General features: G+C 34.2%; 1 protein-coding gene across 1 annotated transcript in view; it reads left to right on the forward strand.

Moving 5' to 3' along the window:
* The first annotated feature begins 405 nt into the window (after positions 1–405).
* Positions 406–23,463, forward strand: part of LOC110689012 (vacuolar protein sorting-associated protein 18 homolog) — a 30,332-nt gene continuing 7,274 nt past the window's right edge. Inside the window, exons 1-19 of the mRNA XM_021865762.1 lie at positions 406–552; positions 650–910; positions 1,260–1,472; positions 2,800–2,939; positions 3,974–4,069; positions 6,871–6,938; positions 7,468–7,569; positions 7,953–8,097; positions 10,215–10,358; positions 10,462–10,581; positions 10,741–10,797; positions 12,431–12,490; positions 13,387–13,494; positions 16,619–16,758; positions 18,212–18,290; positions 19,391–19,453; positions 19,753–19,883; positions 20,518–20,623; positions 21,576–21,764. Coding sequence (XP_021721454.1) covers positions 748–910; positions 1,260–1,472; positions 2,800–2,939; positions 3,974–4,069; positions 6,871–6,938; positions 7,468–7,569; positions 7,953–8,097; positions 10,215–10,358; positions 10,462–10,581; positions 10,741–10,797; positions 12,431–12,490; positions 13,387–13,494; positions 16,619–16,758; positions 18,212–18,290; positions 19,391–19,453; positions 19,753–19,883; positions 20,518–20,623; positions 21,576–21,764 — 2,124 coding nt within the window. The 5' untranslated portion in view covers positions 406–552; positions 650–747. The remainder of the gene's footprint in view (positions 553–649; positions 911–1,259; positions 1,473–2,799; positions 2,940–3,973; positions 4,070–6,870; positions 6,939–7,467; positions 7,570–7,952; positions 8,098–10,214; positions 10,359–10,461; positions 10,582–10,740; positions 10,798–12,430; positions 12,491–13,386; positions 13,495–16,618; positions 16,759–18,211; positions 18,291–19,390; positions 19,454–19,752; positions 19,884–20,517; positions 20,624–21,575; positions 21,765–23,463) is intronic.

The raw sequence follows: 23,463 nt of genomic DNA on the forward strand, positions 1-23,463 counted from the left end.
TGCTTAATTCTACAAATTTGTTTTGAACGCTACCTTGATTTTTTTTTTATTTTTATAATTTAACTTTATCAACAACTATTTAAAAGTTATCTCTACCTCTAACAGTTACTTAAATCACTACTATATCACAATAATAATTTTTCTAGGTAGTGTTGGGATTAAGTTTAAAAGCTAACTTCCTTTTAAAAAAAAAGTTCAAAAGCTAACCGTTACCTAGAGGTGATAAAAAATTGAACCGAGCCGGGCCTTAACACAATTTATCACAAGAACCTCAAAAACTTCCACCGAACATACCAAAAAAAAAACCTCTAACAGGTCAGCAGGTTGCATGGGTTATATGAACTATGGCCCATGACCCGATACTTGCATGGGTTGGGTACCCGGCCCAAAAAACCTCCAATGTGTCGGGTATTTTTCGGGTCGGGTATTGTTTTATTTTATTTTTTTTTGCACGAACCTCCAACTCGGCAACTCATTTTCATTCATCTCCTTTAAACTTGTTTTTTTGGTCATCTAGAAATCGAGCGATTTGTTCTGTTATTGTTGCAAAAAGTAAGAGAAATCCAAATACACTAAATTTTGCACCATTAATGGCATTTTTATGCTTGATTCCTCAACAATTTTGATTATTCTTCTTCGTTAAATGCAGGGTTTAATGTCAGTATTTCACAATCTGAATCAATCCTCGATTCATTTTTGCGTCACTGAATTTTAGTTCAGGGAATTGAGGAAAATCCATGTTCAAAAATGGATTCAGGGAGCAAAGTATTTACGGTAGATTTGCTTGAAAGGTATGCTGCTAAAGGCCATGGAGTTGTTACTTGTATGGCTGCTGGTAATGATGTCACCATGTGGGGTACTAGCAAAGGCTGGATCATCCGACATGATTTTGGACTCGGAGATTCCTATGGTTTGTTTTCTTACTTTTTTTTACCAATTTATATGATTGTGAATATTATGTACATAGTATAATTTCCATCAATTTTTTATTAGTTTATGTAATTTAGAAAATGTCCCAGTGTTAGTTGCCAAGGAGGAATAATGATTGTGAATATTATGTACTTAGTATAATTTAGATGCAATACTTGTGGAATTATCACTTTTGGTTTGTGTAGCCGACCCTATTGAGACTTTGATTGCTTGTAGAATTAGACGATTAGTTGATGATAGAATTTTTCATGTTATTGTAGTTGAATGCATTTTAATTAATAAAAAGCATAAGTAGTCTACTTGGAGTTCTTATATCAGTTGTAAATTAGGTATTGATCTCTGTGGTGGTCGAACCGGGGATCAGTCAATCCACAGTGTTTTTGTGGATCCTGGCGGGAGCCACTGCATTGCAACAATTGTTGGTGATGGAGGTGCTGAAACATTCTACATTCATGCGAAATGGAGCAAACCTCGTGCCTTGAGTAAACTAAAAGGCCTTGTTGTTAATGCTGTTGCTTGGAACAGACAACACATTACAGAAGGTAGTTCTTTTTTTTTTTTTGGTACAAATATTTCCCTCGTTTGAATAAGGAAATCTTTTGCTGTTTGATTGGCTTTCTTGTGCCCTCAATTTGTGTATTCTAGAAGTTCATTTGATGATAATATCTGATGTATCATTTGGGAGTTAGCTTGAAATGGAATTAGCTGGGAGTCTTTCATATAACCTGAGAAATTGATATGTGTAAAATATATGGTTTGAAAAATCAGTTCTAATAGTTTGCAACTGTTGTTGCTCCTGTAAATGACTGCAAACATTCGAAATGATATGTAAGGCTCTTATGATATCAACATTTCATCAATGCATATATGCCGTGATATAGAGTGCAGATTGCTTTGTTAATTCACTTGATTCTCTCTGCATAAATGTTGCCATCTTAGCCAATAGCTAATTTGTTCTAGTAATATATTGGGGCTCTATACTCAATGCTAGGAGAGTCTTACCAGCTGCTACCTCATGCAACACATGATGCTTAGCTGGATTGAACATTCACTTAAATATGCATATATTGGCTTGTGCAGGCATCAAGATGCTAGCTTTTTAAGCTTGCCGATGCTGCTTTTGAAATCTGGTCACTCTTTAATTTCATACCTATAAAAGGACCATTCCTTAGCTACAGAGTCTTCCAAACCACTAAGAAAGCTTGTATTAGCTAAGATAGAAGCCTTTTGAATAGTGTGCGTCAACCACTTGGTGTTAATAGGTCGCGAGGAAAATTTTTTGTTGCAAAAAAGCATATAAATCATCTTTTGCTACCTTAGAATAATTGTATTAAAAGTTTAGGTCTTTGAGAAATACAATTATTATGTTGTAGCAAAAGACTATTAAATATTGATAATAAAAAGAATGATTTCTTTTCTCATTGTACCAAAAATTTCTAGCCAAAGTATCTCTCTTTTGTTTCCCATTTTGTTCCTCCCTCCCTTGGTGTGCATGATAAGAGAAAAAGGTTGGTGAACCATATAGTCTAACTCATATGAGTAAGTCAACTAGTGCTTTGTGTTTTTCAATCAAGCAAGCTATTCACAAGGGAAATATCTCTTATTAATATGGGTTTCATGCTTTCATGCTAGTACTATGCCTTCATGTACAAGTTAACTTGAATAAATATCATTCTACTCTATCAAAGATCATTTCGGACAGTTTCTTATACTTTATTATATGTTACTTTCTAGAAATCTTTTATTTATGCAATATTTTTATGCTTGTTACTTTTTGGTGTAAGGGTGTGTTGGTTCAGATGAGGTTCCTTCTTTTATGGTATTTTGAATACATCAATTCTAATTTCATTTCTCTTAATTTGAATGTAGCTTCCACAAAGGAAATCATTCTTGGTACTAATAATGGTCAGCTTCATGAGATGGCTGTGGATGAGAAGGATAAAAGAGAAAAGTACATTAAACTTCTGTATGAACTTTCAGAACTTCCTGAAGCTTTTATGGGATTGCAGGTAATATGTCTTGTGTCTCTTTTTTTGTTGCTATATTTGCTGAGTATATCATACTTTCTCCGTTTCTTTATAGTTGCAACACACACTTTATAACGGTATTTAAGAAAAGTGGACCTCACATGATAAAATACACTTAAATTAGGGTGGAGAGGTTGTTAGGAGTATAATCAAGTGGGCCATGTGCTTTAAATAAAGGTAATACTACAATTTTCATCATAAAAACCTTCCTTTTATGGTGTGTTGCAATTATTGTGACATTTCCAATTTTAAGGAAGTGTTGCAACTATAAAGAAACGGAGGAAGTATGTTTTTTGGACCATACCACCTCAGACCTATAAATTACTATTTAAGGAGATTTTGTTGCATTCAACACATTTAAGAACTTTTAAGTGGGCTTTTACCAATAACTCATATGTTTTGCTATCTAGGCCAATGACACACATAGTCAACTTAGAAGAGGAGGGTTGGTGACTTGTTGTTTGAAAAGTTACATGGCTGTGAAATGTCTAATGAAAAATAACTCAATTATTGAAATTTATAATTATCATATACATAAATATGAGGAAGAACAAAGAAGATGGAAATTTGGAGGAAAAATCGATATATGGTTGTTTAAGCAATGTTATCAAAGCAGCACTAAAGCGAAGTGCCCTTGATTGTCTGGATAATCCCATTGACAAATTAAAAATTCAGTATAATTCATTCAATAATGTTAGGTTTAAAGAGGATAAAGAGGTGGTGTTCCTGGCCTCCTTGTCAATGCCAACTTGTTGATCATTTAAAAATTTTCCCTTTGTATAACCTTCTGGACTCTTTCCTGAATCAAGGATAACTCCATATAAGATCTCCCACATTCCATTTCTGTAAATTTTTGTGGCAAGCTTCCCAGTGTTGGCCATATTAGATTATTAGATCTCCCATGATATGCTGATTTACTTTTGTTCCAAAATTCAAAGTTCTAAAACTTTCAATGCTCAAAGCTAGACTTGTATTTAGGAATTTCTGATTTGATTTTGTGATTTGACTTTGTGCAGATGGAAACAGCTAGCATTAGCACAGGTACTAGGTATTATGTGATGGCTGTAACTCCAAGGAGGCTTTATTCGTTTACAGGAATTGGGTCATTGGAGGTAGGGTTTAAAGACATTACTGCAATCTACCTTTCAATTTCCTAGGGAAGATATATGTCTCTTTTGAATTTTTTGTTTTCCCTTCTTTCTTTGTATATTTGTTCTCTCCTTTTTCACTCTTCCCTCTCTTAAACTTCTAACATTTCTCAAGTGATTGGTCCTTTGGAATTACGGATTCCAAATTTCCAATGGGTGGAGGATGGCTCTCCCCACACAGCGTCAGTCCATATCAATTTAGGTATGGGTTGGGTTTTGCAAGTTTACTTAGACTTGGGCTATTTAAAAAGTTTTGTGATCGGGGTTATTAAATAATGTATATTATGTTTCTTAGGTAACTTAATGTTTTCGGTCAATTAGTATAATTACAAGTCTATTAATTGCATATTTTTCAAAAAAGTATAATGGATGGAGTGGGCAGGTAACCTTTTTAAATTATTAACACCCTAATATCCTTGATGGGGACCAATGTATAAAAAGGCTCAAGGCATACCAAGGCGTTTTAGAGTTCCTTCCGCCTTGGTGCGCCTTATTGAAGTAAGGCACATATAATAAAAATAAAAAATTTATGAAAAAAAAAATCTTTGTGCGTGGGTGCGCCTAGGTGCACCTCACCAAAATCGCCTCGCCTAGACCATAAAAGGCGCATGGCCCCTAACGTCTTGCGCCTCAGACACGCCTTTCAAACACCAATGGGGACAACTTTAACCCCCCAATACCAACATCCTACTCATGCACAAATTAATGTGGGTTTTTGATATTAACTTATTTCACCTCCCTTGACATTGAATTGCCATTATGTACTGGTTTGTGGGTGTACCCAAGGGTATTATTTGCTCATTAGGAGAGCTCCAAATGAGTAAAAAATTCTCATGAGAAAAAAGATTACTCTTGAATAAACATATTTCTAGGTTTACTTGTTTACATTCTCTCCCTGTTTGCAGCTCTCCTCCATGCATGCTAATTAAAGAAAACATTGTTTTGTTTTCTAATGTAATCCAATAATGGAGGGACTTTCAGCATGTAAAAAAAAAAGGGTTGGAAAACCATCTTGGATAGTGGCGTCGTATCATGGTGCACTAGTTTTGGGAGATTCTTGGTACTTCCTTCTAAAGGACTAGAGATGTCTTAAGTGCCATTAAGAACAAGCCTAATATAGTTAGAAGAATGTTTTCCTTTACTAATTAGAGAAAGCATTCTTATATTAACTTGGTAGGCTTTTAGCTTCACTCAAATAGGGAGTGGATTTGACACATTTCTATTATGTAATTTATATAGAGAGCCTTAGGTTAGAATATAATATCGTCATAGTATATTCTATGGGATCTTGAAGACATTATCATATATTTTTTGTTATTATCTCCTTATTCAAATAAATTTGACACCTAAAAATTGACAAAATTTTGGTGTCTACAATGCCAATGCTTTAAAACCCTATATCTTGTACCTTATAATAATGTAGGCCTAATTACCGATGTAGAATTTTCCGTTCAACATATGGGGCATGTGAGGATCACATAAAATCCTTGAAGCCCCCTTTCACTTTGACTAACTTGCTTTTATTCTATGAGCTAGATCTCCGTACAATTCCCCATCCTTTTGAATAATAGATCATGGATATTGGTCATGACAATTCTTTCACCTAAGGTGTCTCCTAGTTTTCAACCTTGCTAAACTCACATTCCAAATATTCTGTCTTACTTTTGCTCAGCCTAAAGCCTCAAGATTAGCGTGTCTCCATAATTGCAACTTACTTTCCACACCTTTTGTCTCTTCAATCAACACAATGCAAGCATCATGAACCATGGTACATCATCTTGTATTGAACTTATCAATTTATCCATGACTATGGCAAAAAGAAAAGGCTACGTACTCCCCATGTATGGTCAATGATGTACTCCTCATGCATGGTTAATGATGTCAATATATGTACGTCAAATGCCATTCTTGTTTAAGCCCACCAAAGTATTTCTCTTGGTACCTTATTAAAGGCCTTTTCCAAATGAATGAAAACCATGTGTAAATCCTTCGTCTTATCCTCATTGTTATCCAATTGTCTCCTAGTTATTTGAACTAACCACCACCTAAGTGGTATTGGCTTTTACATATACTAAAGGCATCAAATTAAAGAAAAACAAAATTATTTAAGAAATTTCCTAATACACATGGGAGTTTAAATCAAATTTCACCGTATTATCTCTGGTTCATCCTGATTCTGAAGCTATACCAGTCAACACCCCTTTCATGTTTTAGGGATGAATCTAATTCATGAAAATTGAGATGGATATGATTTGTGATCCAAACATTTATAATGGAAAAGGAGTGGAACAATTTTCTTACCCGTTCTTTAGTACCTCTCTACTAGTTGATCCGTTAGTATGTTTGGTGCTTTCGCTTTCATGCTAACTTCGTCAAACAATTTTCTTACTCAATCTTTAGTACCTCTCTACCCCATATACTTCTCGGCTTGCATGAGATTTGTATGCTGCTTTTCTTTGACACGCTAGACCCTAAGGTATAATCTTTTATCTTAGAAGTTATGCATATATTTTTCGCATTCAAACATCTTCTTCACCTTGTTTGTGTTTAGGAGGAAAAAAAATTCTAGAATGTGGAGCGTAAAAAATTTATAATCTTGTATCTTAATAGTTTTGTCCTTGACTATATTTCTTTCTTAATTAGGGGGCTGCATTAGTGTTTCTCTAGTCTTCTCATCTATTTGTGCCATATATTCTGGTTCTTTGATGTGGTTTCTTTCTTGCTGTGTTGCTTTATTCCTTTGTGATTTCACATTTTATTTGCAGAGTGTCTTCTTGGGTTACCAAGATCGAGCAGTGCGTTTCATGGAACTTCCAGGTGAAAATCTCAGTAGGTAAGCTCTATTTACAAAAAATAATAACCTATTGAAATTTGTTCACTATGGTACTTCCACACTTCAATGTCTTACATATCCCTGCTTTGTGTTTGTAATTGAAGATTCGAAGAAGTGGATTGATGCGTGTAGTAAAGGGCACTAAGATGCAATGGGCTTGGGGCTAAATTATTTTGCTAGAATCATACTACCTATTGTTTTTACATAGATATTTATTTTGTATCTCACACATGTGCGTTCATGGGTTATAAGATAATGTGCTTCTGGACTCATTGCCATTTGTTCTGTCTTGTGCTTCTTGTGCTGATTTGTTTTTTGGTCGTCGACTATTTTCTGTTTATTTTTTGGTAATATTTTTAATTTTTATAGAGAATAGCTTGTTTATTGGCAGTGCTGAAAATGATCCCCTTGCAATATATATAAAATATAATTTTTATTAGAATTTGTGCAGGCATGTTTTGATTAATCAATCCTACTCTTAAAGATAAGCATCTTTGATATAATTGATTGTGACTGGTTTATTTTGCAGTGAGCTGCATTTTTTTATAAAGCAGAAAAGAGCAATTCATTTTGCTTGGCTCTCGGGAGCAGGAATCTACCATGGTGACCTGAACTTTGGAGCAAGCCATAGGTAACTCTCAAACATATAATTTATTTATGTCTGACTCATATTCTGTCTAGTATATAATCCACCAAAAGTTTGCATATTTTGTCTCTGCCTGAGAGCTGAGACTATATTTGTTTGGTTCTATGTATTTCATTGCCAGACATAAGTTGTGGTGATATAGCTCATAATTTATTTATGTCTGACTCATATTCTGTCTAGTATATAATCCACCAAAAGTTTTCATATTTTGTCTCTGCCTGAGAGCTGAGACTATTCTTGTTTGGTTCTATGCATTTCATTGCCAGACATAAGTTGTGGTGATATAGCTCATAAAGTTAAAATTTCCAGATAGACATTAGTTGTTGTGATATGGATTGTAAAGACTAATATATGAACACTGTGGTTAGTTCACAGGATGGAGATGAAAATTTTGTGGAGAATAAGGCATTGCTGGATTATTCTAAGTTATTTGATGGTGCTGAAGCAGTTAAACCTAGTTCTTTGGCAATCTCAGAATACCATTTCTTGCTTCTTGTTGGTAATAAAGTTAAGGTAGGTTAATGCCTATTGGTGACGATTTACAGTCTAGAAATATCTGTGCTTTCATGCAAGAATCACTTTTTATATTTTTTCATTTTTGTGTTAGAGTGGATTGCATAAACAATCTCTCAAACTTTTGTCTTTTTTTACTGTTATTTTAATATAATATTTAAATATATGAAAAAAAAATTAATATGAATGATTCGAACCTTTTCCCAGCTTCATGTATTACGGCCACCTTGGAGGCTTATAAATAAATTAGAATAAACCCAAATATGGCGATTGCTGTAGATTGGATCTCGTAATAATTCCAAGTTATCTAAGACTTACATTCTTTAGCTCTTTTAAAATTATGAGGTGTGAAACATCTTTAGGATGTCATGAGATTACTATACCATAAGATGGAGTTATTTAGATTTTGATGAAGGGTTGTATTATCTTAGAGGATGACGAAATAAATTGATAAATGATAATTTGTATTTTCTTGTTGCAAAATACTATACATAGTCTTCTACACGCATTTTAAGAAGCCATTGCCATCACCAGACACTTTCTTGAAATCGTACACCTCTAACGCTCTCTCCCTCCTCCTCCACATATGTCAAACCTCCTCCTTGACCCCACGCAACCACTTTGCTCCTATTCAGGTTTAGAGAGAGAGAGAGAGAGAGAGAGAGAGAGAATAAAGGAAAGAAAAGTAGTTCAGATGTGAAGATAATAAAGAAAGAGGAGTTCAGGGTGATTTTGAGTCTTGTTGGCGACGGTAGTGGTGGCTGTGAGGTCGTGGGGGTGGGATTGTTGTTGAGTTATGGGTCTAATGGTTAGGGGGAGTGTGATAGGAATGAGGGTGAAGGTAAGTGTGGTTTCCACTTTTCAGTGGGGTGTGTTACTTGGACTTATGTACCCATGCTTAACACGGGTGTCCGACCTGACTGTTTTTTAATTTTTTTTGGTCGGAAACGAAGGGTTAGAGTGTCCTATTTATGTGTCATGGATCTAACACGGGTAGTTGGGGTGAAATGAAGACTTCATATAGCATAAGATTAAGTGCTGATTTACGGTGGTAGTTGGGAAGGAAGGGTGGTTTTTCATTGAGTTTGTTGGTAATTGGGTAGGGTGACTGGATCCAATGTGAAGGGGAGTGGTGGGTAATGGTCATGGTGACCTGATTTTGATGTAAGGGATGATTTGAGAGAGACGTATAATTAATACTCAATTTGTTTTAAGAGAGAGGGTTTTTAAGGATATTATAGAAGAAGGATTTGATTAAATTTAGAAGTGGACAAACGGGTAATTAATACTTAATTTGTATCTTTTTGATATTGTTGTTTGAAATCTTGCAACAATTGGAATCTTGAAAAAATTTTCTTCCATGCCAGAAAAAAAAAAAAAAAAAAAAAAAATTGTCTTGTGGGACCTCTTGTTTGATTCATATCAATGAGTGCTTTAGGAATCTCAAATATTGTATTTTTTGCTCATATGAAATTAGAGATATTAGTAGTTAATGATGTGCATTGGCAGATATGAGTAGTGAAAATAGGAACATAATAAGTAATTGTGACTTGCATGTTTTATAAATTTCCAAAAGGAAAGCAATGTATGCTATATGAAACAAAGGTCATATTACCTTTATTTTATTTTAAAACTTTTTTTTTTATTTTTAAATAAAAATAAAACTCATTTGCAATAATATGAGGTAATGAATTTTTCTTTTTAAATAAAAATAAAATTCATTTGCAATAATATGAGGTAATGAATTGTTTAATTCCTCTAATTAAGTGTGTAGGTAATAATGTGGACATTTACTCTAGCCTCCCACCTTAGCCTGCTCAAGGCAGGAGTCTTATAGAGGCCCAGGGCCTATGGTTTACGATGTGGTGTTTCATTGCATCCAGAAGAGTCATAATTTATTGTTGGTTTTCTTTTTTCAATGTCCCTTTTACTATATTAGACGGTTCCTTTTGACGATTCATGGTAGCTGACCCCAAATCTTTTTGGGACTAAGACTTTGTTGTTGATACTGTTGTAATGTTGAGGTTCATAGGATAACTTGGGAAAGTTATAAATCTTGGGTTTTCATGGTTATTCATTGTATTAATGAATATTTTTTTCTCTCTTTTTTCTTGCAGGTTGTGAACCGAATTAGTGAACAGATCATTGAGGAACTTCACTTTCATCTAACATCCGAGTCATCGTCAAAGGGCATTCTAGGTCTTTGTAGTGATGCCTCTGCTGGTTTGTTTTATGCATATGACCAGAACTCTATCTTTCAGGTATCTTCAATGGAAACATTCATCTACGTTTGACCATTGATTTTCATTCTCTGTTCATATATACGCTAAATCTTGATCAATTAAACAAGTATATGTTTCTTAGGTTTCTGTAAATGATGAAGGCCGGGATATGTGGAAAGTTTATTTGGACATGAAGGAATATGCAGCAGCTTTGGCGAATTGTCGGGATGCATTGCAGAGAGATCAAGTCTATCTAGCACAGGTGACACAGTTAGCTCTCATTGGGATATACTAGTCAATATCTTGCATGTGTGGCATGTGTGCATGGATTGGTGACTCAGTGTGGATAATAGTTGTAGTCATCACTAATTAATACATTTTGTTTTCCAAGCATCTTAGTCAAGTCTATTTTATTCTGCAGGCTGAAGCTGCTTTCTCCACCAAGGACTTTCTGAGAGCTGCATCTTTCTTTGCAAAGGTTTTTCGTAATTTCATTTCTGATATTTCAGTGAACTTCAGAAAAGTCATATTATTTTCAACCTTGATTAGACAGAACTAGACTAACCATTTAGCAGAAAATGAAAATAGCTGGGGTGAGATTGCATCGATTTTACATTGAAAGAAAAAAAATGACCACCTTTAAGTGATTCTGCCATTGGCAGTGTAGGGTATGGATTGCTTAATTGTTTTTACTGTAATATTTCTTTGCCATGTTCTCATCAAGGCTTGTTTAGGCATGTGAATTACTTGGTGATCAAGTTTAGTTTTTACATGTACCTCAGGTTATGAGGTTAGAAGGATTCCTATGTTAATGTCTGATACGCCAACTGGTATGCTTAGAAGTCTATGATTTAAATCTAACAAGTAATTTTTAAGATTTTTAAACCTTAAAAAGAGAGTTCTTGATAAGATTCAATTAGGTGTTATTTAGGATTTTAAGGTGATTGTTCATAAGATGAAACCTGGAAGTTGTTGCCGTTTTTGGCCTGTTCATCCTTTATGCTCTCTTAAAAACCCTTAAACACAATAAACCGTTAGATATGTTTTTGTAGCTTTCTTTAGAGCATCTTTATTCTCATTCATTTTTTTTTGGGGGCGGGGGAGGTGGAGTGAGTTGTTAAGGAGTGACCATTAATGGTCTTTCGTCACCGCGTCTTTTCTGTAAGTTTGTTGCTGTTGCACATAAGATTGAGATGTCAATGAGGAAAGGGCACATAAGTTTGTTGCGAAAATCTAGTTAGTTGGGATGTAGTATGTCATTTGAGGCACAACCTCATTTAAATGTAATTTGTATTAATCTGATATGGTCTTTTTTGGTCTAAGCTAATACAATAAGAAATAAATTTTTGAAATAAGGTGAACTAAATAAGGCCTGAATCTATATGATCACACTGCTAAAATGAAGATGGCTTAAATTGACGAAAAGGCCCATATTAAGATTTTTTTTTTTTAATATTTTTTTTATAGATTATGGATCATCAGTAATTTTCCGTTAAGCCTCTTTATTGCCATGCATATTAAAGTAATGGAGTGTATGCTACTTTTACCTTTTAATGATATATGTTGTTTATCTGTTCCATAATCTACCCACAATTCATCTAAGACGGGATAATCAGTTTCGCAATCAGTCTAGCTCTCCTGAAATATTTTACAGTTGTAATTCTGTTGGTTGTGTATCTATTCTTGTCAGGGTTTTGATTATAATATACCTAATTATTGGTATAACAAAGCTCTTACTAGTAGTCTCACCTACATTTTAGGCGTCTAGTGTAAACAAACCTAGTTTACTACAGTAAATTTTGGAATCATGCGTAGTTGATCAGTTGATGTTAGTGACAACATTTTGATAAAAACCAATTTAGAGTTGGTGGGTGGGTGGGTGGTTGGGTGGGTCGGGGTGGGGGAGTGGGGTAGGGTGAGGTGCAGGAGTGTTGATATTATCTCGTTGCAATTTAAAGCTAGTTGAAATGAACGTATTCAATTATCTGTCATCATTGATGAGCTCAGAATCTTTGGGGTAAGACTGTTTTTGGGCTTCATTACATTTATAATTAGCTATTTAAATTGTTTCTTCAATTAGTATGGTGAGTTTAACAGGATTTTTTTTGCAGATCAATTATATACTCTCGTTTGAAGAAATCACTTTGAAGTTCATTAGTGCAAATGAACAGGTGAATTTTGCCTTCTCACAGTTACAATTGCACCTACCAGCTGATATATAATACTTAAACACTCCATTTTAAGCTAAAATTTCACAAAATGGTCTCGTCTCTCACCTGGACATGTACGTGTATGGGCCAATTCTGACATTTTTAGCAGGATCTGAGTAACATAGTTTACTTATGCCTTAAAAGCAATTGTGTATATGTTCATGATGTGCAGAGATATTATTTAGTCATGCATGCATGCATGCCTTCCTTCATTTTGAGGTTGGTGTGTAATCTTAAAAGCAGGGTTTTTACTGAGTGTGGAGTCTTGGGACTTACCGTGTACTGTGTTGGAGCTTCTGTGGGATCGTTTTGGTTGTATTGAGGGGGCCAAGGAGAAGAAGATGCTTAATGGCAGTTCTGTGGTGTTTGAATGGAATGCAAACATTTTGTTGGAAACTGTTGTATTTTGTGACTTACTGTGCAATAGAATTACTTATTGAACGTCTTTATTTTGGGGACAACTCATCCTCTTACATTGTATATTGTTTTCTGTAATGTATGCATGAATTGTTTTTTAATCCAAAAAAAAAAAAATAAATAAAAATGCATTGCCTTGTTATAGCTGACGGTATAGTTTCCAATTTCCATGTTTGCAGTCCACATTAAAAACTCGATGAAAGTATCTTATTATTGGTTTATATGAAGGACGTTTGAAAATATGTGACATGGCCTGTGACAAAATATTCTCAAAGTAAAGAAAGGTCCTATTTGGGATGGCATCGATGACTTTGGATTTAAGTGATATTTAAAAGTGACCGTCCTTTCACTATTTCATAACTTATAATGTATCATCCTACGCATATGAAATTATGAATTATGAATTATGAGTATGAATTTCAAGATTTTCTGCATTGCAGGATGCTTTAAGGACCTTTTTGTTGTGGAAAGTTGACAGTCTTTCAAAAGATGATAAATGCCAAATAACGATGATTTCCACATGGGCCACTGAATTATACTTGGACAAGGTTTGTGTTGTCTTCCCTTGGCAGCCTTATTATTATTATTATTATTATTATTATTATTATTATTGTTGTTGTTGTTGTTGTTGTTGTTGTTGTTGCTGTTGTTGTTTTATTATTATTATTTTATAACCTTTCTAAACAAGTTTTGTTAAAATTTAAACATTCCACATAGTGCCAGGAATACTTCGAACTTTTCTACATGGTAACTTGTATTCTTTTATATCTGAATGGTGTTCAAGAAATCTTAAAAACTATTCGTGGAGTAGCCTTCCTTTGGTACTCCTTTTGTAACTAGCTATATCTCGTTGACTAAACTCCTCAAAGACTATTAAAACTTTCCAACTTCTGTATAGTGACCATCAGATAAATTTTGTTGCAAGATGTCTCTTTTCTATGTCTTGAATTTCAAAACTGCCTTCGGATTTTAGTACTACTCGTAATCTTTTCTAATGGCATTGTTAAAGTTGTAATTGGCCCCAAAGTGTAGACAGGAGAGTAATTCAACTTTTCCAAGCAGCCATTTATGTCCAAGGGACGTGAAAGTAGTCAATACTGAAAGGCCCCATGTGAATTTAAAAAATTTTGTCCATCATTTCACCTTAAGTTGGCACCATATAGAAATTTTGTATTGCTTTTGTTCTTCAATGTCCTTGCTTGTGATGCCTTTTTGGTATATACTTTTGTATGTGTGCGTGTATTCATCTATATTACATTATTTACAGAGATAAATTGTACTGTATGTTGCCTTTGATAACGCAGACAACCTCATTGATCAATGCCCTTGTTCCATATTGATTTTCTGTTTGTCATTCTTGCTGAACAGAAATTTGGAATAGCCCTCTGTCTAGTATAAAAATGTTTGAGCGATTTTAATCTCTTTATTATCAATACAAAAAAGACTGTAATTTAGCATGACATATTTTTGTTGTAGCATGCTATACTGTAGATTTCATGGCAGGAGGTGGAATATTCCAGTGGAAGGAGCAAGTAAGATTTCAAAGGGCTACTTGGGATTTGGCTTTTTTGGGAGATGGTTAGATAATGATGGGATTTCAATGATGATGAAAGCCACCCACTTTTCAAAGATTGGTATGGGAGAGTGGGTGGAGTTTGAAATGGGTAATTTGGGCTGGTGGGGTCATGAGGAGTTTATGCAAAAAGGGTATATTTGTGCATCCAATTCAGAAAACAGTTGGGTGTGAAGTATTGGATTTAAATTTTGACTTTCTTTAGCAAGCTTTTTTCCTGAAAGGGAATTACTACCCCCTGCCCTTTTTTTTGGGGAAATTTTCAATGGTACCCTCTGGGTTTCGCTTCCTTGATTTGGCAAACCTTTTTAATTTTTTTTTTTTTAAAAAGGAATTCAAAAATACCCCTGTAACGTAATTTGAATTTCATCTATGGCATTAATAATGCATAATTGAATTAGTATCATCAAAATGCTAACCATGGTTCTTAAATAAGTAAAGTACTTAGATTTCCCTAGTGTCATCAACCCTCTCCCGCTTCACAATCACTTTACAACCTCCACCACCAAAACAATAACCGCCCCCAACATAAACACAATCATTGTACCTCAACATAATTGCCAAACTCATCACTACCCACTTTAAGAAAAACATAAAACGCAAAGCCCATAACTGCATCATCATCTTCTCTAGTTCTCTCACACTATTTCATAGCTTGTAAGATATTCCTTGTTGTGAAGATCCACATCATGACCAAGCCCGAGCCCGGAAGATGGCCCGCTGGACACCTTGTGAAAGGTGTACCGTTTGTGGGAACCGGCTGATGAGGCAGCACGGCTTAAGATGGCCATGTCAATTGTGAGGATGTGGAGGAGGATGAAGAGAGCCAGAAATTGAGGGAAGAGGCATAGGGATAATTATTACTTACATACTCTTGACTCATTATTTACATACCATTAAAGGAGCAAAAACTGCAAAATGTGATAAGATATACAGAGTATAAAACTATATATTCCAATGCTTGCTTGAATTTCTTGAAGGCAAATAAAGTTTTCTTTTCTCTTCTTTGAGATTCACTGGTGGTCTAGCACTTTTTCGTTTGGAAATCTCAATATTCTCAAGTTGATTATCTTATGTTAGCTTTGATGAAAGATTTCATTCCATTTCATTTCCTTCTCAAGGCATTTTTTTTTCAATAATTTCATTGGTAGGCAAGACCCCAAGTTTAGACATTCACAATGACAGTTAGAGGGATCAAATTTAGGTGCCTGCTTGTCGGGTGCTATGTTTATATATTAGGAAAGTAGGAACCAAAGATGGAGTTTTAACAAATTGGGATGGTTTTCTAATGAACACAACTTTCTATAAGGGAGCGAAAAAAGGGGAAGAGAATAAGGGTGAATTTATTTCATTTGAGGAAAGTGCTTAGACTGCTAGCCCCACTTGATTTATTTCATCGATCACTCTAAATCATTTACAGATGTACTGTCTCCGTTCATAATGTTTTAACATATTTCATTTTAGTCTGTCTCATAAAGTTCTTAACATATCTACTTCATTCCAATTTTGGCAAATTTCTTTGACTACTTGGCCCCCTTACCCCACAATATCTACATAGCTCAGCTCACTCACTCTCCTTTGCTTTAATTCCTGTGCAAAAAGTAAATGTTAAGAACATTATGAAACAAAGGTAGTAGTGAAATTTGAAAACTGATCAAATCCAATATAGTTTAAACTCCCAACATTTTCGTTATCTCTCTAAATCACAAAATCAAATAACCATAAAGTTAACCACAATGCAAAAACATATCGATCAAATTTGTTAGGTATCAAAGTGAAATAGAAAATTTGTATTCCTTTTATAATTAATAATAAATGGAGAACCTTATGCCTCTGATGGGTAGTGTTCGTATATTTCTGGACAAACTTTGAAGCAACATATATCCATAACATTATAAGGTTTGAATTTTGACATATTATATCAAGGAATCAAGGACTCCTTATTTGTTTCCTATGATGTGTAGAAAAGCTATTTATTTTGGGTACTTTGTAATTATCATCCCATGGTTAGAAGTAGTGAGTGCTGAGTGGCCAGAATAATTCCTATAAGTTTGTTATATTTATATATCAATTGTCTTATGCAATTTGTTGTTCTATAGATCAATCGGCTTTTATTGGAAGATGATACTTCAAGTGATCATAATTCTGAATATCGGTCACTTATCAAAGAATTCCGTGCTTTTCTAAGTGATTCTAAGGATGTATTGGATGAAGCAACCACATTAAAGTTATTAGAGAGGTAAAGTTTTTTTACTTTTATATAAGGTTGAGGAATTTACTGTGTAATCTTTTTCTTTATATGTGAAGTTCGGATATTTTTGTTTTTTTTTAATGCAGTTGTCTTGCTCATTTTTTTGTTTTGATGTGTAGCAATATGATGTGAACTAGAATAGACTTACTTTTATTTGCTCATGTGTAAGGTACACATTCTCTAACTATCTATAGTGCAAATTAATTAGAAGACCAAAAGGAACTTACTTCTTTCAACTACAAATGAAATGTTACAAAGAAGGGGAACCCGTAAAAATGGAAAGCAACATACAACATTGCTCCCAAGTAACCAAAGAAGATTACTGACCACTGATCCTATCATTTCTTTCGAATAATATCATCCACAATTTGGTGCAAAATAAAAAAAATAAAAAAATAAAAAATAAGGGGGGTGCATAGGTAAGTAGGTTTGTTGGAGAATTTAGGAGCCGAGGGGAGGGCGGGGCGGGAGCCCGAGCCCGAGCCCGATCCCGAGCCTGAAATGAAATGATTGGAACTGGACTGAACTGAACTGAAAATAAGCTGAAGAGAACATGCCCTAAATATTAGGACGTGAAATGAGAGAAGAAATAATGAATGTAGAAGTTGAAGAAATATTTTAGAATGTTATAGTGGGGACCAAAGGAGATAGAAATATGATTTAAAATGGTAGAGAGTTTCTAAAAAGACAATGTGCACCATTAAAAAAAAAAGAGAGGTTTAAGGAGAGTCGCTTGAAAGCGAAGGGAGTAAAGTGTAATTATGTCACATAGTCTTATGCTCTTCTACCTAGAGAATTTTGCATATTGTATTTGTAAATGAGCTTAGTAGAGGGAACAACCAAATAAACTTCAACAATATGTAATTTTTTTGGGAAAAAAATGGCCCTTGAACAATGTAAAAATTGATTATTCCTTGCCTCCTTACCATAGAAAAAAAAAAAAATCATGAATTCATCATGATTGCAGCAACAGTCGTGTTGTAGTAGAAAAGGCTTGTGACAAGTGAATAGAATGACTCGCGGCTCACGGTGTGAATAGTATTGAAAAATTCATGTTAATGAGTTTAAGACTTTTTAGTTTAATAAGTATTTTTTTAACATGATATAACCAAATATATCATAGTATGATTGGGTAATATACTTGGTAAATCTAGATGGCTTAGATAGTTTCTAGCTTGTTGGCATATTATTGTGGAAAAAAAAAGTCCCTGTTTGTAATGTTTATTTGATCTCTGTTGTTTTATTTCTATATTACACAAGGAGTCCAAATTTTATTTTCAGTACTTGTGTTTACTGTTTATTTGTTACCTAATCAACCACCATTTGCTAGAAGAGGTGATTCTTTTTAATCTGTTTGGTTATCGATTCATAGATGCACTTAATTGTTTATTTTGCATTACCGCATTTTGCTTATATTATTAACTATAAACTTCTCTCTCAGCTATGGTAGGGTTGATGAATTGGTGTACTTCGCTAGTTTGAAGGGGCAGTATGAGATTGTTATTCACCATTATATTCAGGTGATTTTCTTTCAACTACTTATTGTCTGTTTTAGTGTACATAATATTATTATTTCCGCCTGGCTCTCGTTTGAAGTAGAATATTTTATTCTAGATGATTTCTTTTGCTTGGATATGGGATAGATTGGTGGCTATTTCTTTCAGCTTCATGTATTTTGAATTATGATTCAGTAGTTGCACCTGCAAGCAATTATTAGCTTATGGCTCTAATCTTGTAAACGTTTAATTGTCAAAAGTATATTAAATCTGATCTGATGTTCAATGATATAGAAAAAGATTGCAAAAGTCAAAAAGCTTACTCAGCTTTCAATTATATCATCACAAGCACTACTTGCATCATCACTAAAACTAGGGGAAATCAATTGTCAAATTTCAAAGGCATACTAATAACATGAGATATTTCTCATACCTTCTTCTGTATTGGCTGATATAATCAATTGTCAACCTTGGATTGCAAATTTGCAAGAGTGAAGTTTTGTTACACTTTAGTATTGATACAATCTCATTCAATGCTATCAGTTAATGAACAATTATTATTAGTCTTGCCATGCAGCTCTTTTGAAGAAATGGTAAGGGCTTAGGCATATAAAAGCCTGTATCTGGATGAACTATTTTGAGACATTGAAACTGCATTTCTATTATTTTTCGAAGCAGAAATGCTGATTATGTTTGTCGCAGTATGTCTTATCTTCAAGATATATTATGTAAAACAAGTTACTTTTTCTTTCTAAAAACTGTGGATAAGCTCCTTGTCATAACTCTTGAAACTTTTTAAGCTGTGGACTAGCATTGATGGGATCCCTCATGTTTACCCAACTTTTGTAGTAGCTTGGAGCTGGAGAAAAGATCTTTTAGATGTTAAAGTTATGGGTCTTGGTGTTTGACCTCTAATTTGTATTAATAATCATAAGGTGTTTGACCTGTAAATTGTATTATTCATCATAAGTGGACCTGTAAGGTGTTTGTGTTTTTAGGAGTTTGAACCCCAAACCAATAGCCTATTATAGATATAAAACCTTTAAATTTTGGTTGTTTTTTTTTTTTTGGTTTCTTTCTAACAGGATTTTCCTGTCTGTTCTTTTTTGTTGTTTCATCTCTAGCAAGGAGAGGCAAAGAAAGCTTTGGAAGTTCTTGAAAAACCTGGTGTTCCCATTCATTTGCAGGTAAATGTCAATTTATCTGCATTCATTTATGAGTATGTTACTCAATCATTGTTCTTTGATAAACATGTTTTTTGAAAGAATAATCTGTCCACACATGATATTTCCCCCTTCCCCGAAGACCACCACTACCAATAGACCATAATTGATCACAGAACAAAAACATATAGGGGTATTGAGGAATGGGTCTTTTTTTTCCCCTCACACATGGTATAAATAATAATAATAAAAATTGCTTTCATGACATCTGCAACTTTATCCTGCTTACCTTATTCTAAAAGACATTTGGTGGTATTTTGCAGTACAAATTTGCTCCTGACCTCATCATGCTCGATGCTTATGAAACTGTTGAATCATGGATGATAAGAAAGGACCTTAATCCAAGGAAGTTCATTCCTGCTATGATGCGTTATTCAAGTGAACCGCATGCAAAGTAAAGTTAACTTGGTGCTCCAATCTTGAGTATTGTAATGTTGAGTTCTGTTAGGGTGCTATGAGTTATATGATGTATGCCACTTATATAGTACCATTGCTTTTGTGACCACCAAACATAGGCTGCTTAGCTGTACAATATCTGGTAAATCACATCATAGGCTTTTGTTGAACTGTGCCTTTTTAATAATTCTCATTCATCCATCACGGTCATCATGTTTGTATTGTCTATAATCACTCTTCATAAAAGAAGCTGGTCACAACATCACATATTTAAAGTCTAGTATTCCACATACTGTAAAACTCCTTATTCATAGTATTAGTTTGAATTTCATTTGATTTTCCTATCAAAGAAGAATTGGAGTTTTCCAAAAAAAAAAAAAAAAAAAATTAACGTACAAGATTTTTTTTTTTTTTTTTTTTTTTTTTTTTTTTTTTTTTTTTCCGATTAGCGTACTATTAGACACTTAAATTGTGGAAAGTTCTTGATTCTTACTTTGCTTTTGGAAATATTAGATCTTTTTAGTTGTTTATGAATTGGCCAGAGGTTTGAATGTATTCGTGTCTAACAGACAATCATTTGAAACATCTCAATTTGCACAAAGTTGTATTTTCTTATGCTGAACTTCTTGCAGGAATGAGACGCATCAAGTGATCAGATATTTGGAGTATTGTGTTCATAGTCTGAATAATGAGGATCCTGGAATTCACAACCTGCTGCTTTCTTTGTATGCTAAACAGGTTCCTATACTTTTACTTGTCTGAGAATTGTATTGATCAGCTGAGGAGAATTTTACCTTGGTTCCTTTACATTTAGATGCTTATGATCATAGGACACATGAGTGACTCATTCAGTGTGCCATGGTACTTGTCTGTCTTAAATCAAATGGAGAATGGTCAGAGCTCATATTAATGTTTTTTAAATTGAATTAATAGTGTACATCAACTCTTATTTAATTACTATTTAACATAAAACAACTTTCTCTACTTGTCATTAATTAGTGGGACACCTTAAGTATTCTGAACTCTGAAGTATACATAAAGGTAGAAATTGAGGAGCTTGAAATCAAAGTTGTAAACGTTGCATTAGTATTTGATTGCTTGCCAATTGTCATTGGTCCACAGGTTCTTGCTGATTTATTTTAATACTATCTCCGTTTCATATTATTTGCAACGATTAGACATTTTTTCTCTCTACTTTATGTCAAATCGTTGCAAATAATATGAAACGGAGGTAGTATAAGGCTTATACAAACTCAGTTATTTTAGAATTGGATGTTTGTTAAATCAGAAAAACACTGCTCACAATGTGAATCCTTATAATTTTTTTTGTTAAAATCATCTTTGATAAAGGTGTATTTCCAAGGGTTTTACCTTGGTAATCTCCTATGTGTTTGATTCTTGATACTGTTGTGATGATTTATTGTGCGAAGCATTGAGTACAGATTTTTGCCAGTTGACATTGTTTTTCATGCATTGGGCTACTTTTTCTGTTCTTTTTTTCCTGTTTAACACGAAAAACACTCTCCTCCCAGTCCCCCACTAATAAAAGAAGATATGGAAAATGATCTTGACATATATACTCATGTAGTATCATGGATCTGAGCAAAATGGATTTACTTTATTACAGTTGTGGAACAGAGAAGGATGTCTTTAGAAGTGTTAATATTAGCTTGTTGACATTTAAATTCAGGAGGATGATAGTGCTCTCCTGCGTTTTCTGCAATCCAAGTTCAGCAAATTAAGGGAAAACAGTCCAGAATTCTTCTATGATCCTAAATATGCTTTAAGGCTTTGCCTTAAGGAGAAGAGGATGCGTGCCTGTGTTCATATATACAGTATGATGTCCATGCACGAAGAAGCTGTTGCTCTTGCTTTACAGGTAATATCATCTTTCTTGTGCTGCCTGAATACTGTTTCTTTTATTCTATAGGTAACACTCAAAATCAACTTGTATGGCTTCTGCATGGATTTAATCTGTTCTAGTGCTTCCACATGTATGATGCAGCACCCTAGTTTCTGCTATCTCTGTTATCTTATTAAGTTAACATTTTCAGAACAGTATATGATTGCATATATTGCTTTTTTTGGTCACAGGAGTTGTTACCCTTCTCTCATTCAGAATTTAATATCCTGGAGTAAAAAGGTGGATGGGTAGAAGAAAATAAAGAGAGTTGGAGTAAAAAGGTAATATTCCTGGAGTAAGAGAGGCTAATAGTAAAAGGTGAATTCAAAAATTGGAATTAAAAAAAGATGGAAAGTGAATTGAACACCAGAAAACCTAGAATCCAATAAATCATGACAAATGATGAAAATTTGTGAATCGTAGCCATGTTAGTTGCTCGACTTTTGTCTCTTTTTTCTATTAGGATGACTTTGGTTTGAATTTACATTTTACCCTGCAGTCCATTCCTCAAAATCATAGTGAAGAACCATTTTACAGCAGCTTAAACTTAGTTTTTACAAGGTGAGTCAGGACGAAGTGAAAATCGCATTAGAAGTGCTTGGTGCAGTCCAAAACGTAAGCCAAGATGTGTGCATCATGGCACTTTCGGTGGAGTTGTGTGTGGTAGAGTATATCTGAGTTCAATTTAAACAAAGAAGGCAACATTTATTTAACTTCAAACATAAATTAAAACCCTCAGTTTTGTAAGAATCCTGAATTTGCAAATCGAGTTAGCAATGGAACTCGTCGAGTCTCTAGTTATTCTTTTTAGTCTCTAGTTATTTTATTGATTCCGGGTAGTGTCTGGCACCAGATCTGCCTGTGACCACCGATTATGCTGTTCTAGAACATTCTCTCTCTCTCTCTCTAAATTTTCATTCTTTCTCGTCCTATGTGGCCTGGAAACCTATGGTCTTAATTCTTTCTCCTCTCCTCTAATAAAATCTCACGACTTTATCTCGCATCAGTGTATAAGATGGCTCAGGTTCCTTTTGTAATGTGCCCCTCAATACAAAGCCAATGCGTGTTTGTTTCTCCTGGCTTTTTAAACCTAAAAGACCCCTATGCTACAATGACATGAATTATTTTAAAAATCTTTTGTGCTTGATTTCAATCTATGTCAATATGTTTTTAATTTAAATATATAGTCTTCGTAAAATTGTCTTGCGAGTTCCCATTATGAAAGACAAAACTTCTGTTATGGTTACTTCTTTGTTGCTGCAGTGCAAGTAAATCTTTGCTCATGTTTGCACTTTTCACCATTGCATTATACACTCCAATGGTTTCCTTTACTTTGGAGAATGCTTTAATTCTGTCCATTAATCATATTTAGCAACTGCCAACATTTTTCAGTCAGTCATCTATATATTCCAGGTTGTCCCAAAATTAGTATGCTTGACATTGGTTAATTTTTAAACCCTCGTTACTCAATATTCTGTCCTCATTAAAGTTAGTACCCACTTATGGGATTAAGGCTTTGATTGATTGATTGAAAAGGGACTTTTTTTTAAAAAGGTTAAATTTCTGTGAACATTTTATGTTGTGGCAGGAACAACCCCATGTAATAACCATGGTATTGATTTTAGGTGGACTATAGTATTTCTCTAACTTTTGTTCTTTCTGATGTTTCCCTTGC

Source organism: Chenopodium quinoa, unplaced genomic scaffold, assembly GCF_001683475.1.
Source record: "Chenopodium quinoa cultivar QQ74 unplaced genomic scaffold, ASM168347v1, whole genome shotgun sequence".
Lineage (NCBI taxonomy): Eukaryota > Viridiplantae > Streptophyta > Magnoliopsida > Caryophyllales > Amaranthaceae > Chenopodium > Chenopodium quinoa.